This window comes from Mesoplodon bidens, assembly GCF_964165515.1.
Source record: "Mesoplodon bidens genome assembly, chromosome: 11".
In the NCBI taxonomy this organism is placed as follows: domain Eukaryota; kingdom Metazoa; phylum Chordata; class Mammalia; order Artiodactyla; family Ziphiidae; genus Mesoplodon; species Mesoplodon bidens.
In genome coordinates, this window is record NC_138167.1 from 55,538,443 (window position 1) to 55,553,571 (window position 15,129).

General features: G+C 34.9%; 1 protein-coding gene across 7 annotated transcripts in view; it reads right to left on the reverse strand.

Moving 5' to 3' along the window:
* Positions 1–15,129, reverse strand: part of LRRK2 (leucine rich repeat kinase 2) — a 142,494-nt gene that overhangs the window by 14,551 nt on the left and 112,814 nt on the right. For all 7 annotated transcript variants that reach the window (XM_081249269.1, XM_081249267.1, XM_081249265.1 and 4 more), the window contains 4 exons: positions 14,248–14,408; positions 5,328–5,498; positions 3,992–4,092; positions 401–595 (listed from right to left, as the gene is read on the reverse strand). In XM_081249269.1, the coding sequence (XP_081105395.1) occupies positions 401–595; positions 3,992–4,092; positions 5,328–5,498; positions 14,248–14,408 (628 nt within the window). The remainder of the gene's footprint in view (positions 1–400; positions 596–3,991; positions 4,093–5,327; positions 5,499–14,247; positions 14,409–15,129) is intronic.

Below are 15,129 nucleotides of genomic sequence, written 5' to 3' on the forward strand. Positions count from 1 at the left end.
ACACTACTTCATTTCATGTGAATACACTTGTTCTAACAGGAAGCTAATTTAATAACACTCCTGTATTATCTCTTATTTTATTTCCTTGTAAGTAACTTCTTTTTTTTTTTTTAAAGAACCAGTCACTGCAGTCCACTTGAAAGTCATGGACACACTCGGGAATCTCACGGGCCTGGTTCTTGGCTAGGCCCCTGACAAAAGGTTCTGCCCAGCGGTTGAACCCAGATAGCTGTGTCCAAAACCAAATGCCAGTTCTTCAAGTCCTCTCCCAGCCCCATATGGACCCTTCGCACCTGCACACTGAGTATCCCTAAGTAATTTTCAATTGGTATATGCTTTAAAATAATTTGCAAAGTGAGTTTTCTGGAGTTTCACTAATTTAAATGGTATTTGGACTTACCACAGAAGTGTATCTTTCTGTATTTAAGTCAAGAAAGGAGAGCTGTCCTTTGTCAGTGTGCCCACAGCCCAGCCAAATGCTTGCATTCTTGCTGTTATGATTCATAGCAACCATGCATTCAACAGTAAAGTTTTTAGGTATTGATATATGCCTCATCAGACAGATTAACTCAGCTGAATTCAAAATGTCAAAGACCTGAGAAAGTTTAAAAAATAACAAAATAACACACATCAGGTTAACACATGCCCTCTTGAAAGATCATATCATTATGCATAATGTAGTATTAAATGTTACAGCACTAAACCTAAATCTGTTATTTAAACTGTGACCCATTCGGAGCAACAAGATTAACAATCAAACTATAGATATTAAGATAATACTTATTTTTAAACTGTGCATGATACATGCACTTTTGTACATACAGTATGTTTTGTAACTTGAAAAGAAAATCTCAAAAGTGCCAAATGAACAGAAATTTAACAGAGTCAGGAGCTATTCTTCATTCAGTTTCATACTGCAGAGATGCATCATGTTGAAGATAAACTTTAGGGTGCACAGTAGAATACACCTTCTACCAGTTGAAGGGAAAAGACATTTTGATTTTGGTAACAAAACTCACAAATCACCTCTAGATTCTGTTTTTACATTTTTCCTTCAAGCAATAACGAACTAAAGAGATGGCAGAGAGCCAGTGTAAGGAAACAGAACTAGGGGTCAGGAAAATGGAATTAGAGTCCCGTGTCACAGCCACTTACCTGCCACTCACAAGGCCCCAAGAGAGCGCTCCATTTCTCCCAGCGACTCATCTGACAAAGGTGATGAGTTTATCCACCTTGCCTAGTACACACTGTATTTTAAAGACTAAACGGGTATGTGAAAGTTTCTGAAAACTGTCATGTGCTTAAAAAAGCCCTCAAGATTGTTATGTAAGCTGTAAAATACAGGTGAAGTATAAGTGAAAATTAAAAGAAGAAAAAGTAAAACAATAATTAAGCTCTGGAAAATTTTGCTTTGATATTTTTTTTTGTTTAGTCTGTGTAATTAACACTGGTAGCAACCAAAATTAAAAAGCCAGTAAGGCAACTAGTCAAGATGATTATATGATGTTTGATACAGGCAGTGTATACATGTCCTCAGCTATTTCTGAGTAGGAAATTTAAAATTGAACAAAAATTTTTCAATGAATTATTATACAAAATTGAGAGTCCACAACATAAAAACAGCTCTTATTTTGATCTATTAAAATCTGTTTCATTTAAAACAGAGTAAGAGTTCTGTTTCCAATAATATGGTGGAAGAGGTTATTTGGACAAAACTTCCAGCTGAATACAACTTAAAATGCTGAAGAAATTATTTTTTTAATCTCTTAAAAACATTAAAGATCTGACAGCACCATATAGAATTCCATGTGGCCAAAACATTAATGAAAGACAGAATCCAGAGAGGTCAGATGAACCCTGAAGCCCAATTTTCCCTTTGGGCATTTGTCTATTGAAGCAAAATTGATGAGCAGTTTTTAGTGCCTTGTGAGGCCAGTGGGAAAGAGTTAAATCTATGGCCTGCCCAAAGTGGAGAATGTAGTTAATGGTCTTGTTCCCATAAAACTAGGATCCCAAAAGGACTGCATATTTAGAATAAATGAGAACAAGAAATAAAGCCACTCCACACTCCCACTCTCACTGGTTTACAAGAAAAGTTGCCTTGGGACTTTACAGACACAGGGGGAGAGAGCAAAAGAACCCTGAGAAACTGTTTATTAATTAATAAGCTTGCTCTCAAGATTTGTAGAGCAGATTCTCATCACTTGGGTGATTCAAAAACATCTCAAGCCAGGAATTGAGTGTAAAGCAATTTATAGCAAGATAATCCAGAAGAAGATGTGCAAGACCTATATGCAAAATTATAAAACTTTATTGAAAGACACTTAAGAAGACCTAAATACAGAGATAACCCATATTCAAGAATAGAAAGACAATATATCATAAGGATATTGTCTACAGATTCAATGCAAGTCTAATCCAAAGCACAATAGAATTTTTCATAAAAGCTGACAAAGTGATTTAAAAATTTATATGGAAAAACTAGACTGAAGAACAGCTAAAGCATTCCTAAAGGATAAAAATAAGGAGAAAAGAGACTATCATAAAGCTTCAGGAATTAAGACAGGATTGTACTGGAGGAAGAACAGGTAAATTGACCAGTGGAAGAGAATGTGTGTGTGTTTATCTTTGAGTGTATATTACAGAGTGGAAATGGAAAATAAAAAGATCAGTAGAAGACAAAGGAAGAAACAATTTCATAGATGAAGCTGGAAAAATTGGTTACCCATATGGAAAAAAGGAAATTGGATCTAGATAAAAATGTCATTTCCTGATGGATTCAGAACTTAACTATTAAGAGCAAAACTTTTAAACATTTTGAAGAAACCATAGGTAAATATTTTGTGACTCTGAGAGAGATAAGGACCTTTTAAAACAGGACCCTAAAATTAATAACCATAAAAAGAAGTATTGTTAAATTTATCTCTATTAAAATTAAGAAATTCTGTTAATCAAAAGGCACTCTTTAGGAAATAAAAATGCAAACCATGAATTGGGAAAAGAAATTTGCAACATATATAACCAACAAAGTTTTAGTATACAATGTATAAAGAAGCAGTTTTTAAATTTTAGTTTTATACAAACAACTCAATAGAAAAATGGCTAAATAATGAACAGGCATTTTCCAGAAGAGGAAACATATATATGACCAATGAATATATAAAGAGATGCTCATCTTTATTAGTAATTAGGAAAATGTAAATCAATACACAAGACTAGATCTATTTGGAAAAAATTAAGAAGTCAGATAGTACAACGTTTAGGGAGAATATATTAAAAAAAAAAACAGCTACCCTAATATAAAGGTGATGGAACTGTTAAGCTGGTACAACTTCTTCAAGAAATGATTTAGATATTCCCATATCCCATGATTCTGCAATTCAACTCCTGGTTAGATACCACAAAGAAATTCTGATACAATTTGCACTAGGCGACACGTACGACCACACTCATAACAGCACTATTTATAATAGCAAAAAACTAGAAACAATACCAATACCCACTGATATGATCATGGGTAAATACACTGTTGTGCATTCAAACAATGGAATGGAATAGTAGGGAAAGTAATCAACAGCTATGTTCAACAACATGAATGAAGCTTACAAAATAATGTTGGGAGAACAACTGAAAAAACTCAGAACAGCACATGACTATGATTCCATTTTAAATACATTATGAATGCAGGAAAACTAAAGTGGGTAGTAAAATCATAAAAAGAAACAAAAACAATGATTAACATGAAAGTCAGGAGACTGGCTACATCTATAGGGAAAAGGGGGTGATGCAATCAGAAAGAGGCATATGTGCGTTTCTGGGGTGTTGGCCCTTTATTTTGTGCCTGGGGTAGTGACGAGATAAAGGAGTTTTGCTTTATAACTGTTTTAAACTGTGTGTGTGTTTTTATATGTTTGTATATATGTTTGAATATTACATATATTTTTTTTGATGTTCTGAACAAAATATTGATAAATTTTGACTACACAAATACCTGGGCAGAAGTAGGTCTTTCTTGAGGATTTTCTTTCAAACATTTTTTAATTAACTTCTCAACCATAGGCCATGGGGCACAACCATATTCTTTAACTGGATCTAAAACATTAAAAAATATATCACGCTTAAACACTGGACAAATCAGAACAATTATTTTATTTCTTCTCAATGTGTATGAGAGGTCCAGACATTGCAAAGGAACCACTGATCTCTATAATCCCATATATATCATGAATCTGCTTATCACTCTTAAAGCTAATTTTGTTAACTGTCTCCACTAGAGACATCAAGAATGAGTTCTTAATTTTTACAGTATAAAAAGAGACACAAATACCAACTGAATAAAACTAGATTTTCCTTTCATACCTTCATTTCAAATAGACTTTGAAAACACTTTTGTTCATATAATAGACTTCTTTGCAAATACTTCTTTATTTTAATATTCAATGTAGACAAGCATTATTTAATCCATTTAATCCAAAGTGACCCCCACAGTCACTTTGTGCACATTTGTTTTTTTTATAAGAGGTATGCCATTTTTCTGATTGGTATAGAATACAGACCTGAAAACTTTCACTGGAAAGCTAACTGATAAAATGAGGGAGATGACCTAGATTGTGCACAAAGTTTAGTCGAGTAATAATAGATTTCCTTCTGTTGGGAATCTTTAAAGGTCCCCCAGAAGGAGATAGTTAAAGCTGTATTCCCTGTAGACGGAACATAGTATACACTCAAAACTTTTCTTAAATGAAAAGAAAAGCAGAAAATATGAGAAACAACTAAATATATTTAAAAGAATACTTTAGAATGAGAACTGAAGAGTTAAGGAATGAATGACAAAGCCCTAGAATTTCTTTAAAGCATGAGGCAACCATTCAAAGTGAGATTTGATCTCATTAAATACTCATTTACTAATTCTTACTAATATTTACTGCTCAAAATTATTATTGTAAATAATTCAAGCTTCCATTCCTGCATAGAAATTATTTCACTCCAAGAAAATGAAAATACTCCAAGCTAATGGACACTTAGTAACTCCTTACGAGAAGACAAGTCACTAAACCTGGAGTTCTAATAGTATTTCCTTTTCTGAGTATTCTTCTAAATATAATACCAAATATATCAATATTTGGAATATTAAAAAGAAGCCCTATAACTTCTATCTTTCTCATATGATTTTATTAATATGTCACAGAATTTAAGAATATTCACGCACTAAAAATATTTTCAGCTGTGAAATGAATTACTATACAACTACAATTAAATAACTTGGAAATGAAGCTGCTACTATTAAAAATAATAATAATCTTTATTGTAGATAAAATAAAACTTACCAGGTAATTTTCCTTGTATTGCCAATTCATCAAACTCATTTGGGAACTTCAAACCCTCTGCTATTCTACCTCCAGCTGTCAAAATATCATAGAGTAGCAAACCAAATGAATAAACATCAGCCTGTTGGTTATAAATAACATTTCCTCTGGCAACTTCAGGTGCACGAAACCCTGAAAGTAAGCAGACATATAAATAAATATGCCCAACCCCAGAACTTATACACCCAGGGAGGTATATACTTAGGCATATGTGCTGATGAAGAGACAGGAAGATGAGTTCTAAACAGGCCACATCATCTCTATAAGAAGACATCTTAATCAAGTCAATTAACAGCCCTGTCCCAGGACATTTCACCCCAAGGTTGATCTTGAAGAATAATAAGGATAAACATTCAATAATAAATTATTAAGTGATATTTCATAATTAAATAAATAAAGCCTAAGATGGGGGGAAAAGTCTACATCATTCTTAATAATAACTATTCCCAGAGCAGTGTTTCGAACAGAGGAGGAGACAGGAGGGAGATTTCTAGACTTCACTCCAAGTCACTTTAACCTGGCTGCAATATTAATGGCCTTATCATTCCAAGAATTGTGACTCTGCTCCTTGAACCCAACTGAACACTAAAAAGAAAACCTCAAATAAAACGAATAAAAGCCCTCTCTCTCAGGTGTAAGTTCATGCCTGAAATTCTCTTAAAGAAAAATAAAACCTTTCATTTTACAATAGAGATAAATCATTTTTAATCACTTCAGGGGAAAAAAATAATTTCAACACTATCTGTAATAGTCAACAATCTAAGGAAAACCAACTATGTTCTATATATAAATATTTGAAAAATAAAAATATTAAATTATCACTTTTTGACTATTAACTTCATGAAGATTAAAAACAATAACAAACCCAGAATGGAAAAAAGGTGCTCTAATTCAAGTTTTGAGGGAATTTTAATTGATAAACCTTTCTAGAAGGCAATTAGTATTTCAAAATTCAAAATATGCCTATCCAGCAATATGATTTTTAGAAATTTAATGTTTAAAAATTAGTTTCATAAATGGGAAATTTTTAATTTACAAGTCTATTAATTAAAGCCTTTCATATATCAAAAAGTTAGAAAAAATTAAATATACATCAAGATATGGTTAAGTAAATTACTGAAATATTATGTAACTGTTAAAACTGATATTTGACACAGAAAGATGTCCCTGAAATATTAAGTAGAAAAAGAAAACAAAGACGCAGAATTTACAATACAGTATGTATATAAAACACTCGAGCATATCTAAATCTAGATATCTCTTTGTTGCCAGTGTTATTATTTCCACTAATTTATTAGAAACACATCTTTTGACCTGCTCAATAGCATTTGCTGCTTTCAACTCACAACCTTATGTTTTGCAAATCAAACCTTAATTTAAAACATCATGGAGTCTTTCAACCAAAATGGGGAGAGGAGGGGGACTGAGGGCATCAAGACCTAAGCTACCAACATAACATTTAACTATCAATCTAAACCATAAGATCCTCCAAGCTACTCTACGTGTATCCTTATCATTGAGGACTGCCCTGGAAAAGCAACTGCAATTTCTTCAAAAAATTTTGCCTTATATTTCAGTATACTGGTCACCATAGTAGTAACAGGAAGAATAACATTTCAAGCTACTCAATGTATTCACCACTGAATTTAATTTGGGAAGAAAATGAACAACTTTTAATGTTACTTGTCACTGGAAGGCTAGAAATAGAAACATCTCCTGTCTGTTTACAAAAAGACAGTGTTGTCACCTGATCTAATACTGTGAATGATCTATGGTGGGTATGGACCCTGCTACTGTACTACACAGATATGCTGTTTAGCATTGATGCCCCTCAAAGACTACAAATGTTAAGTACTAACTAAAATCCTAAATGTATATTGTTGTATTAGGCTGTTCAAATAAGTCATTTATTTAAACATGTATCACTTCTACTTCTAGGTAAGACAGAATAACAGGGACTAGACTTACCATTCTGCATAAAACAATGAAATAACTAGACAACATGGATGAAACTCTGGACACCAGGAAAATAGAGAGAGAGAGAGAGCAAACAAACAAGATGAGTTTTCTGAGTGGTCTTCAGAGGACAGGGAAAGGGAAGGCAAACAGAGCCTTCTGTGTTAAGAAGGGGGCCCCCTGTGTTAAGAAGACAGAGCAGAGGGCTTCCCTGGTGGTGCACTGGTTGAGAGTCCACCTGCCGATGCAGGGGACACGGGTTCGTGCCCCGGTCTGGGAAGATCTTACACGCTGCGGAGCGGCTGGGCCCGTGAGCCGTGGCCACTGAGCCTGCACGTCCAGAGCCTGTGCTCCACAACGGGAGAGGCCACAACAGCGAGAGGCCCGAGTACCGCTTAAAAAAAAAAAAAGAAGAAGAAGACAGAGCAGAGAGTCCAGGAAAGCAAAGACAGCTAAGGAATGTGCCAGGCATTGTGCTAAACACTTTACATGAATTTCTCATCTAATTTTCACAACAATCCCCTAAAACAGATACTATTATTAGTACTACTGTTTAACCAAGGAAAGGAATTAGGTAATTTCTCCAGCCCTGACTAGTAAGTGGTAGAGCAAGGATTCAAACTAAGACACTCTGACTTCACAGCCCAAGTTTAACAGAATCTAGAGAGCCAATAGTCATTAGGTCATATATATCTATCTCCAGAATCTGCTGCGGTGCCTAGAATGTGCACCATTGAGAAAGATTAATTTAAAATAGACATTTGCTCTTTTTATTTGAACATAAGTCTAAATGCTATTCATATTTACTCTCATAACTTTTTGTTTATATCACAGGCTAATACTCTCAAAATCTAGAGTAAATGCTAATCATCTTGTTAAAAGTTTTTCTGCAAATAACATTTTCCCTAATGTGAGACAATATCAAAATTTGAGCTGCCCATCTTATAACGGATTTATAGAGGCAATGACACTATTTATATGATGAAGAGATGGGAATCACCTGGGGATCATTTAAATAACCTCAGTGTCTGGGCTCCACCCAAACTAGTTAAATCAGAATCCTGGGCATGGGGTCCTGCTACCCATACATTTGAAAGTCCTCCAGGAGCTTCAAACATGTGGCCACATTGAGAGCCCCTGCTCCACACCTTCTAAAATACAACTGTAAAGGACACAACCCCAGGGGATATATCTCTTAAGCCCTACATGTTATCTAATATACAGCCAGAATTGAAAAACATAACCAAAGAATCCTCCATCCTCCATCTGTCACTTAGACCGCACAGAACTTCTTGCAGTTATCAGAATGAGACAAGTCATTTTCTACCTTAGCACATTTTGCCTGAAATGTCTCCTCCCACTTATTTATTTATTTACTCAAACCTCAAACTTCTCCTTTAAGATGTCATTCCAGAGTCACCTCCTCTATGAAGGAAGTCCTGACGACCCATAGCTCAGTTAACCACCTGCAGCTTGCACTATCACTGTACCTTGAACTAGATCTCCTACTGAAACTGATACAATGCTTTATGATTATTGTTTACAGCCCTGTTTCTCCTGGCAAAATGTGTGCTTCTGGAGACTAAAATTTACATTTATTCATGCCTATTCTCCAAGTTTACCACTAAAACACCTAACACACTTGGCGCAACTGCAACATGCCAGCTCTTCTCTATGTTACTTACATGGGTTACCTCATTTTACCCTGAAACAACTCTTTGAGGTAGGCATTATTTTTCTCGTCACAATTTACAGAAATGAAAACTGAGCCCCAGAAAGTGAATCTTGAGCACCACACAGCTATTAAGTAGTGACACCAGTTTGATATTTGGTAAACATTAAATAAATTATTGCCAGATGCATGAATAAATGAATAAAAAATAAGAATACCTTTCCCTTAGAGAATTATTACAAGTTACAGTGTTAAAATAATTTGGAAAATATGATGTATTTGTCTAAAAACTATATTTAGAGATACTTTTTCAGATAAGTCTGCATTTAAAAGATCCATAGATCAAAAACACGAGAAATTTATAAATTAGGTCTGACTATATATCACAAAGTACACAGAAACATATACTTCCTTTTTTACTTTCCAAAAAGTCTGAGTAGAGCATGTTTCATAATTTCTATCAGATGATAGGTATAACCAGAGAATAACATTTTTGTTTATCCAAAGACTGTTGTATTTCTGTGGATGTTGGCGGGGTAAAAGCCAACAGTCAGCATCCATCTCAGTCAACAGTGTAACTGTCATAAGACCCAGAATTAACCATTGTTTCTAACAGGATATAATACATACATACCCATTTGACTGAGTTAAAGTTGAATCTCTCCAAATTATTTGAAGTTGAAAGTTTCCATCCCATATTTACCTTTGAAAATGTAGACAGACACGGTGCTGTGGTACTTGCCAATAACCAAATTGTTTCTACCTTTGCGCTCCAGCTGTGATGGTACCTGGCCAGGGGCTGTGTTCTCAGGAAGGTTGGGTTTGTGTCTTATGTGACCCTATAGACATTTTTAATGGTCCCTAAGCTTTATTTAGTTTCCTTATCTGTAAACCAGGAATAATAACAGGACTCGTGTCAGAGGGTCATGAGGGTTAAACGAGATAATCAACCTATGCAAAGGGCTAAGCATGAGACAAGCACTCTGTTCGTGCCACGAAAGGTTTGCTCCCATTACCATATTCCCTGAGACAACAGTAATGAACCCACACTCACATGCACACACGGTGTTGATGCACCACAGTAAGAGTTAGTATAAAAATTCACAAAAGTTTAACAAACACATGGTCTTTTGTTTCTCTAAAATTTCCAAGTTAAACCTTATATTTTGTTTCTCATAAAGTTTCTAAGTATTACATTAACAGGAAGATCCATTAAAAAGGAAAAGACAAGGAGAGAACTAAAATCATATGAGAGGGAGTGATTTTCTTCTCAAACATAATTGCTCTGGGGAAGGAAAAGTCTGGTGATGGTGGCAGCAGTGGTGACAATTACTGTTATTTAAAATTTTTAATTTGAGTTTAGGGCTGAGGTGATTAGAAGTGCTCTAACAATAATAAATACAGTAATGATAAAGAGAAGGTCCAAGATATAGCAAGAAAAAGTGCTTACCATGTATTAAGCAGCCTGGGGGAAAAGCGAGCAGAACAGAAAGAATCGGGCTCTGGGTTTCCTGTCATGATCTTTCTCCATACTTGTGTTACTGCACATTGATACAGCAGATTAAAAGGGGTCAGGGACAAGTATCTGGCTTGGTATGAAAAATCAGTTGGATATTGAACTATAGACGGTTTTGACCCAAACCAGGAAGACACATAAAATGAAGGGCCATGAGTTTGAACAGAGTTGAAATGAGCTGACTGCTGGCTGGCCTAGCCCACTGAGGGAGCACAATCTACAAGGATCAGAAAGGTCCACTGCCAAGTAGGGGGTTGAGGCTTCAACAGCAGGATTTCCTCGCCACAAACACAGTGACGTGGCTGGGGGGAGGGGGAACAAATTGCAGGCCCCAGATGAGTGGCCTGGCCCACCTTCATGAGACATGACAGTAATGAGCAGATCTTCCAAGAGAAGAACGCTGTCATGTGCCTATTTCTAGGTGGGCTTACGAGGCCTGTGGAATCCCATCTTCTAAGATTATTCTTCCAAACCTGTACTTGACAATATTTGTGGTTTCTGGCCCTGTCATTTTGCTTTGTTTATTTGGATTTTTAATAACTAAGGTTAAGTAAACCTCTTTAAGTATATGTCATAGTTGCATGTGATCCGGGAGAGCGACTACAGGCATACCTTGGAGATATTGCAGGTTTGGTGCCAGATCACCTCAATAAAGCAAGTATCGCAATAAAGTGAGTCATACAAATTTTTTGGTTTCCCAGTGCATATAAAAGTTATGTTTACAATACTGCAGTCTATTAATGTGCAATAGCACTATGTCTAAAAATAATGTACAATCCTTTATTTAAAAATACTTTATTGTTAAAAACTGCTAACGATCATCTGAGCTGTTAGCAAGCCCCAATCTTTTTGCAATAGTAATGTCACTGATCACAGATCACCAAAACAAATATAATAATAATGAAGAAGTTTGAAATATCGTGAGAATAATCAAAATGTGACACAGAGACCCAAAGTTAGCAAATGCTGTTGAAAAAATAGCTCTGACAGACTGGCTTGATGCACGGTTGCCACAAACCTGCAATTTGTAAGAAACACAACATCTGCAAAGCATAATAAAGCAAAGTACAATAAAATAAGGTATGCCTGTATAGGACTTAAAGCCAAATAGCTCTGGATTCAAATGTCATTTAGACTGAGCTTTATCTTGGCCACTTACTGCATGACTTTGTGCAAGTTACACAATCTCACTGAGCCTCAGCTTCCTCATTTTATAGATGAGAAGATAAAAGCCAACCTTCAGCCCTGGCATGAAGATAGGTTACCATGTGTCTAATGTATCTGGCCCTGAGCCTGGGACACAGCAGGTGCTGAAGACATAATTATTTTATTATTATTGAACAATCCAGAGACACTTGAGCCAGAAAATATTCTTTGAAATGTTTATGAGAATGCACACTCTACTTCCAACAGATAGCCATGTAAAATGAAAGAGAAGATATGTATTTGGAGCAAAAATAAAACCAGGCGTTGGAAGCTGGGGCCATCTGCTAATCTAAGGACAAAAATGGGGAAAGGGGAAGAGGGTAGGGAGCAATTTTGCCTAGTCAGATATTCTCTAAAGTACTTTCTTCTGTCTTAAGAATGTGTTTTAATTGAGCTGCAATCATCAAGATGATGTAAAGCCACCTGTAATTTTATTTACAAATAACTAACCATGTAAGATTTCTCCACAGCTAGAGCTGCCCCCCACTAAACAGATGTCAACCCTTCAATTTTCTATTCCCACACAAACTGAAATCTGAAAGACAAGATGTCTGTACAGATTACTTGCCCTATGACTGTTTCTTACTAATCGGAGGCTGAGATTCTGATGAATCTAATACTAGAAGAGGAAAGAGAGCTGAGAAAGGGAGGGAGGACTCCACGTGGAAAGAACATGTTTGAGTATAAGATCATGAAAACCCAAGAACAAAGGAAATAGAATTTTCACTGGTAGAAAGTCAGTTTACAGTTAAAGTAATAGGAGTATTACAGCAGGCATGACAAAAAAAAAAAACAGTTGGGTATGACCCTTAAAAGCAATACTAAAATCTAAGGTAAGAAAATGATGCCTGTGATTTCTGGAGACCACAAATATAACAGTACGCAAAATTTTACATAGTAACATGACTCATATTGCTATACAAATAGAGACACTACAGTACTTTTAAGTATTGAAGTATTAACAACCTATAAATTATGAAGAAAGAAAAACAAAGTTCAATGTTTGAAGGTTTAAATTCCTGTACCAGTCAGAACCCTCCTACACTGTTGGTGGGGATGTAAATTGGTACAGCCACTATGGAGAACAGTATGGAGGTTCCTTAAAACACTAAAAATAGAACTACCATATGACCCAGCAATCTCACTACGGGGCATATACCCTGAGAAAACCATAATCTGAAAAGATACGTGCACCCCAATGTTCACTGCAGCACTGTTTACAATAGCCAAGACATGGAATCAACCTAAATGCCCATCGACAGAGGAATGGATAAAGAAGATGTGGTACATATATACACTGGACTATTACTCAGCCATAAAAAAAATGAAATAATGCCATTTGCAGCAACACAGTGGACCTAGAGATTATCATACTAAGTGAAGTCAGAGAGAGAAAGACAAATCTCAGATGATATCACTCATATGTAGAATCCAATTTTTTTTAAATGATACAAATGAACTTATTTACAAAACAGAAACAAACTTGGCGATATCAAAAACAAACTTATGGTTACCAAAGGCGAAAGTGGTGGGGAGGGATAAATCAGGAGCTTGGAATGAACATACACACACTACTATATATAAGGAAGGTAACCAACAAGGACCTACTGTATAGCAGAGGGAACTCTACTCAATATTCTGTGATAAACTATATGAGAAAAGAATCTAAAAAAGAATGAATATATGTATATGTAAAACTGAATCACTTGGTTGCACACCTGAAACACAACACTGTAAGTCAACTATACTCCAATAAAATTAAAATTAAAAATTTTTTTAATTAAAAAGTTTTTTAAAAAGAATAAGAAAGTATGCTTGTATCAAGAACAGTGCAACTAAGAACACCATTCCCAAAGTCCCTATCTGAAACTCTTGGAGCTAGAAGTATTTAGGAATTTATACTTTTTCATATTTAAGAAAGTAATAATGCATAAAACAAATTACATAAAACTTCAGTGGGATCAGAGCCAACATCCTGTACTCAAACAAACATGTTTATATTTCTGCTGTGAAACATACACACATTCACAGTGAATATGAGAAATAAAGATCCTAACAAGGATCAATTCGATTGGGTCAGATTTTGCCACCAAATCAGTTATTAAAAAAAACTTTGGATTTTCAAAGTTGCAAAAAAGGGTTTGCAAACCTGAATTTGGTTTGCCTCATTTTTAGGTAAGTGTTAACAGTAGCTAGATTAAAACTTTGAGGTTCCTTTTCACCAGCTCTGGAGTATTTAAATATTTTTAAGAAGTCCAACTTTTAAAAATATAACTTGCCATAAAACATACTCTGTTTTTTTAATTTGTTTTTTACCCTGGAAAATTATATCAGTTGATTTTTTTGCCCTACAGGATATAATGATCAAAATCACAAATGTACTGGTCACAATTATTCACGTACTGGTCACAACAAATATCTGTTCACAGTGTGATAGGCTACAGTGTTCTCTTGATTCTCCTGAACTCACAACTGAAGTCAGTGGTTATTCATTCTGAAGAGGGAATTATCACACAAACCTTGTCACCCACCTGGTGTGCCCTCTGACGTTTTTATCCCCATTCTACAGCAGTACTGAGCAATCCCATAGTCCGCAATCTTGGCAATGATGGCGGCATTGGGATACAGGGTGAAAAGCAACACGTTGTGGGGCTTCAAGTCACGGTATATAATCATGGCTGAGTGGAGGTATCTGCCGTGAAATGCACAGGAAACCTTATTAAACTGTGATTATACCATAATAAATTTTGTCGTTATTTTAAAAAAATATATATGTTTATTACACAAAGCATCAAAAATTCTGTGCTAGGTTTCACCTTCAAAGTTAAGAGATACTGTAGAAGGAAATCAAAACCTACAAGTCCAATATTACAGAGCAAGCTTATGCTTTTAAAACAAACAAACAAAAAGACATGTCAATCCCGATAAGTGATTTAAACTTTAAGGCACAACCACTTTAAACAAAGTACCAATTTTTGAAGACTTCTCTTCTGTATACTTTAATAACTACTTAAAAGGAACTCTGAATTCCCTCAATACCATGTGACTATTTTAATTAGTTTAAAATGTATATATGTTAAATTAGAAGTGATAGTATTTTGTTATAACTCCCATTTATTTAAGTTTTAATTTTCTTAAAAACCACAGAGAAGTTTTTCTTAGCTTTTAAAATTCTCTCTATTCCATCTCTCCTTTGATATTCATTTTTTTCTGACTAAACTATTTCTTAATTTTTTGGAAAATATTTTCTACTTTTTCAATAGTAATAAATCAAAATAAAAGACTTTTCTAGCTATCAATACTGTACCATTTGAAGATGTAATTTACTTTAAAACCCAATTCTGTTATAAATTATCAAAGAACATTTTAGACTGAGAGTTGGAATGAGTAAAACATTGTCTTGGGAAATGTGA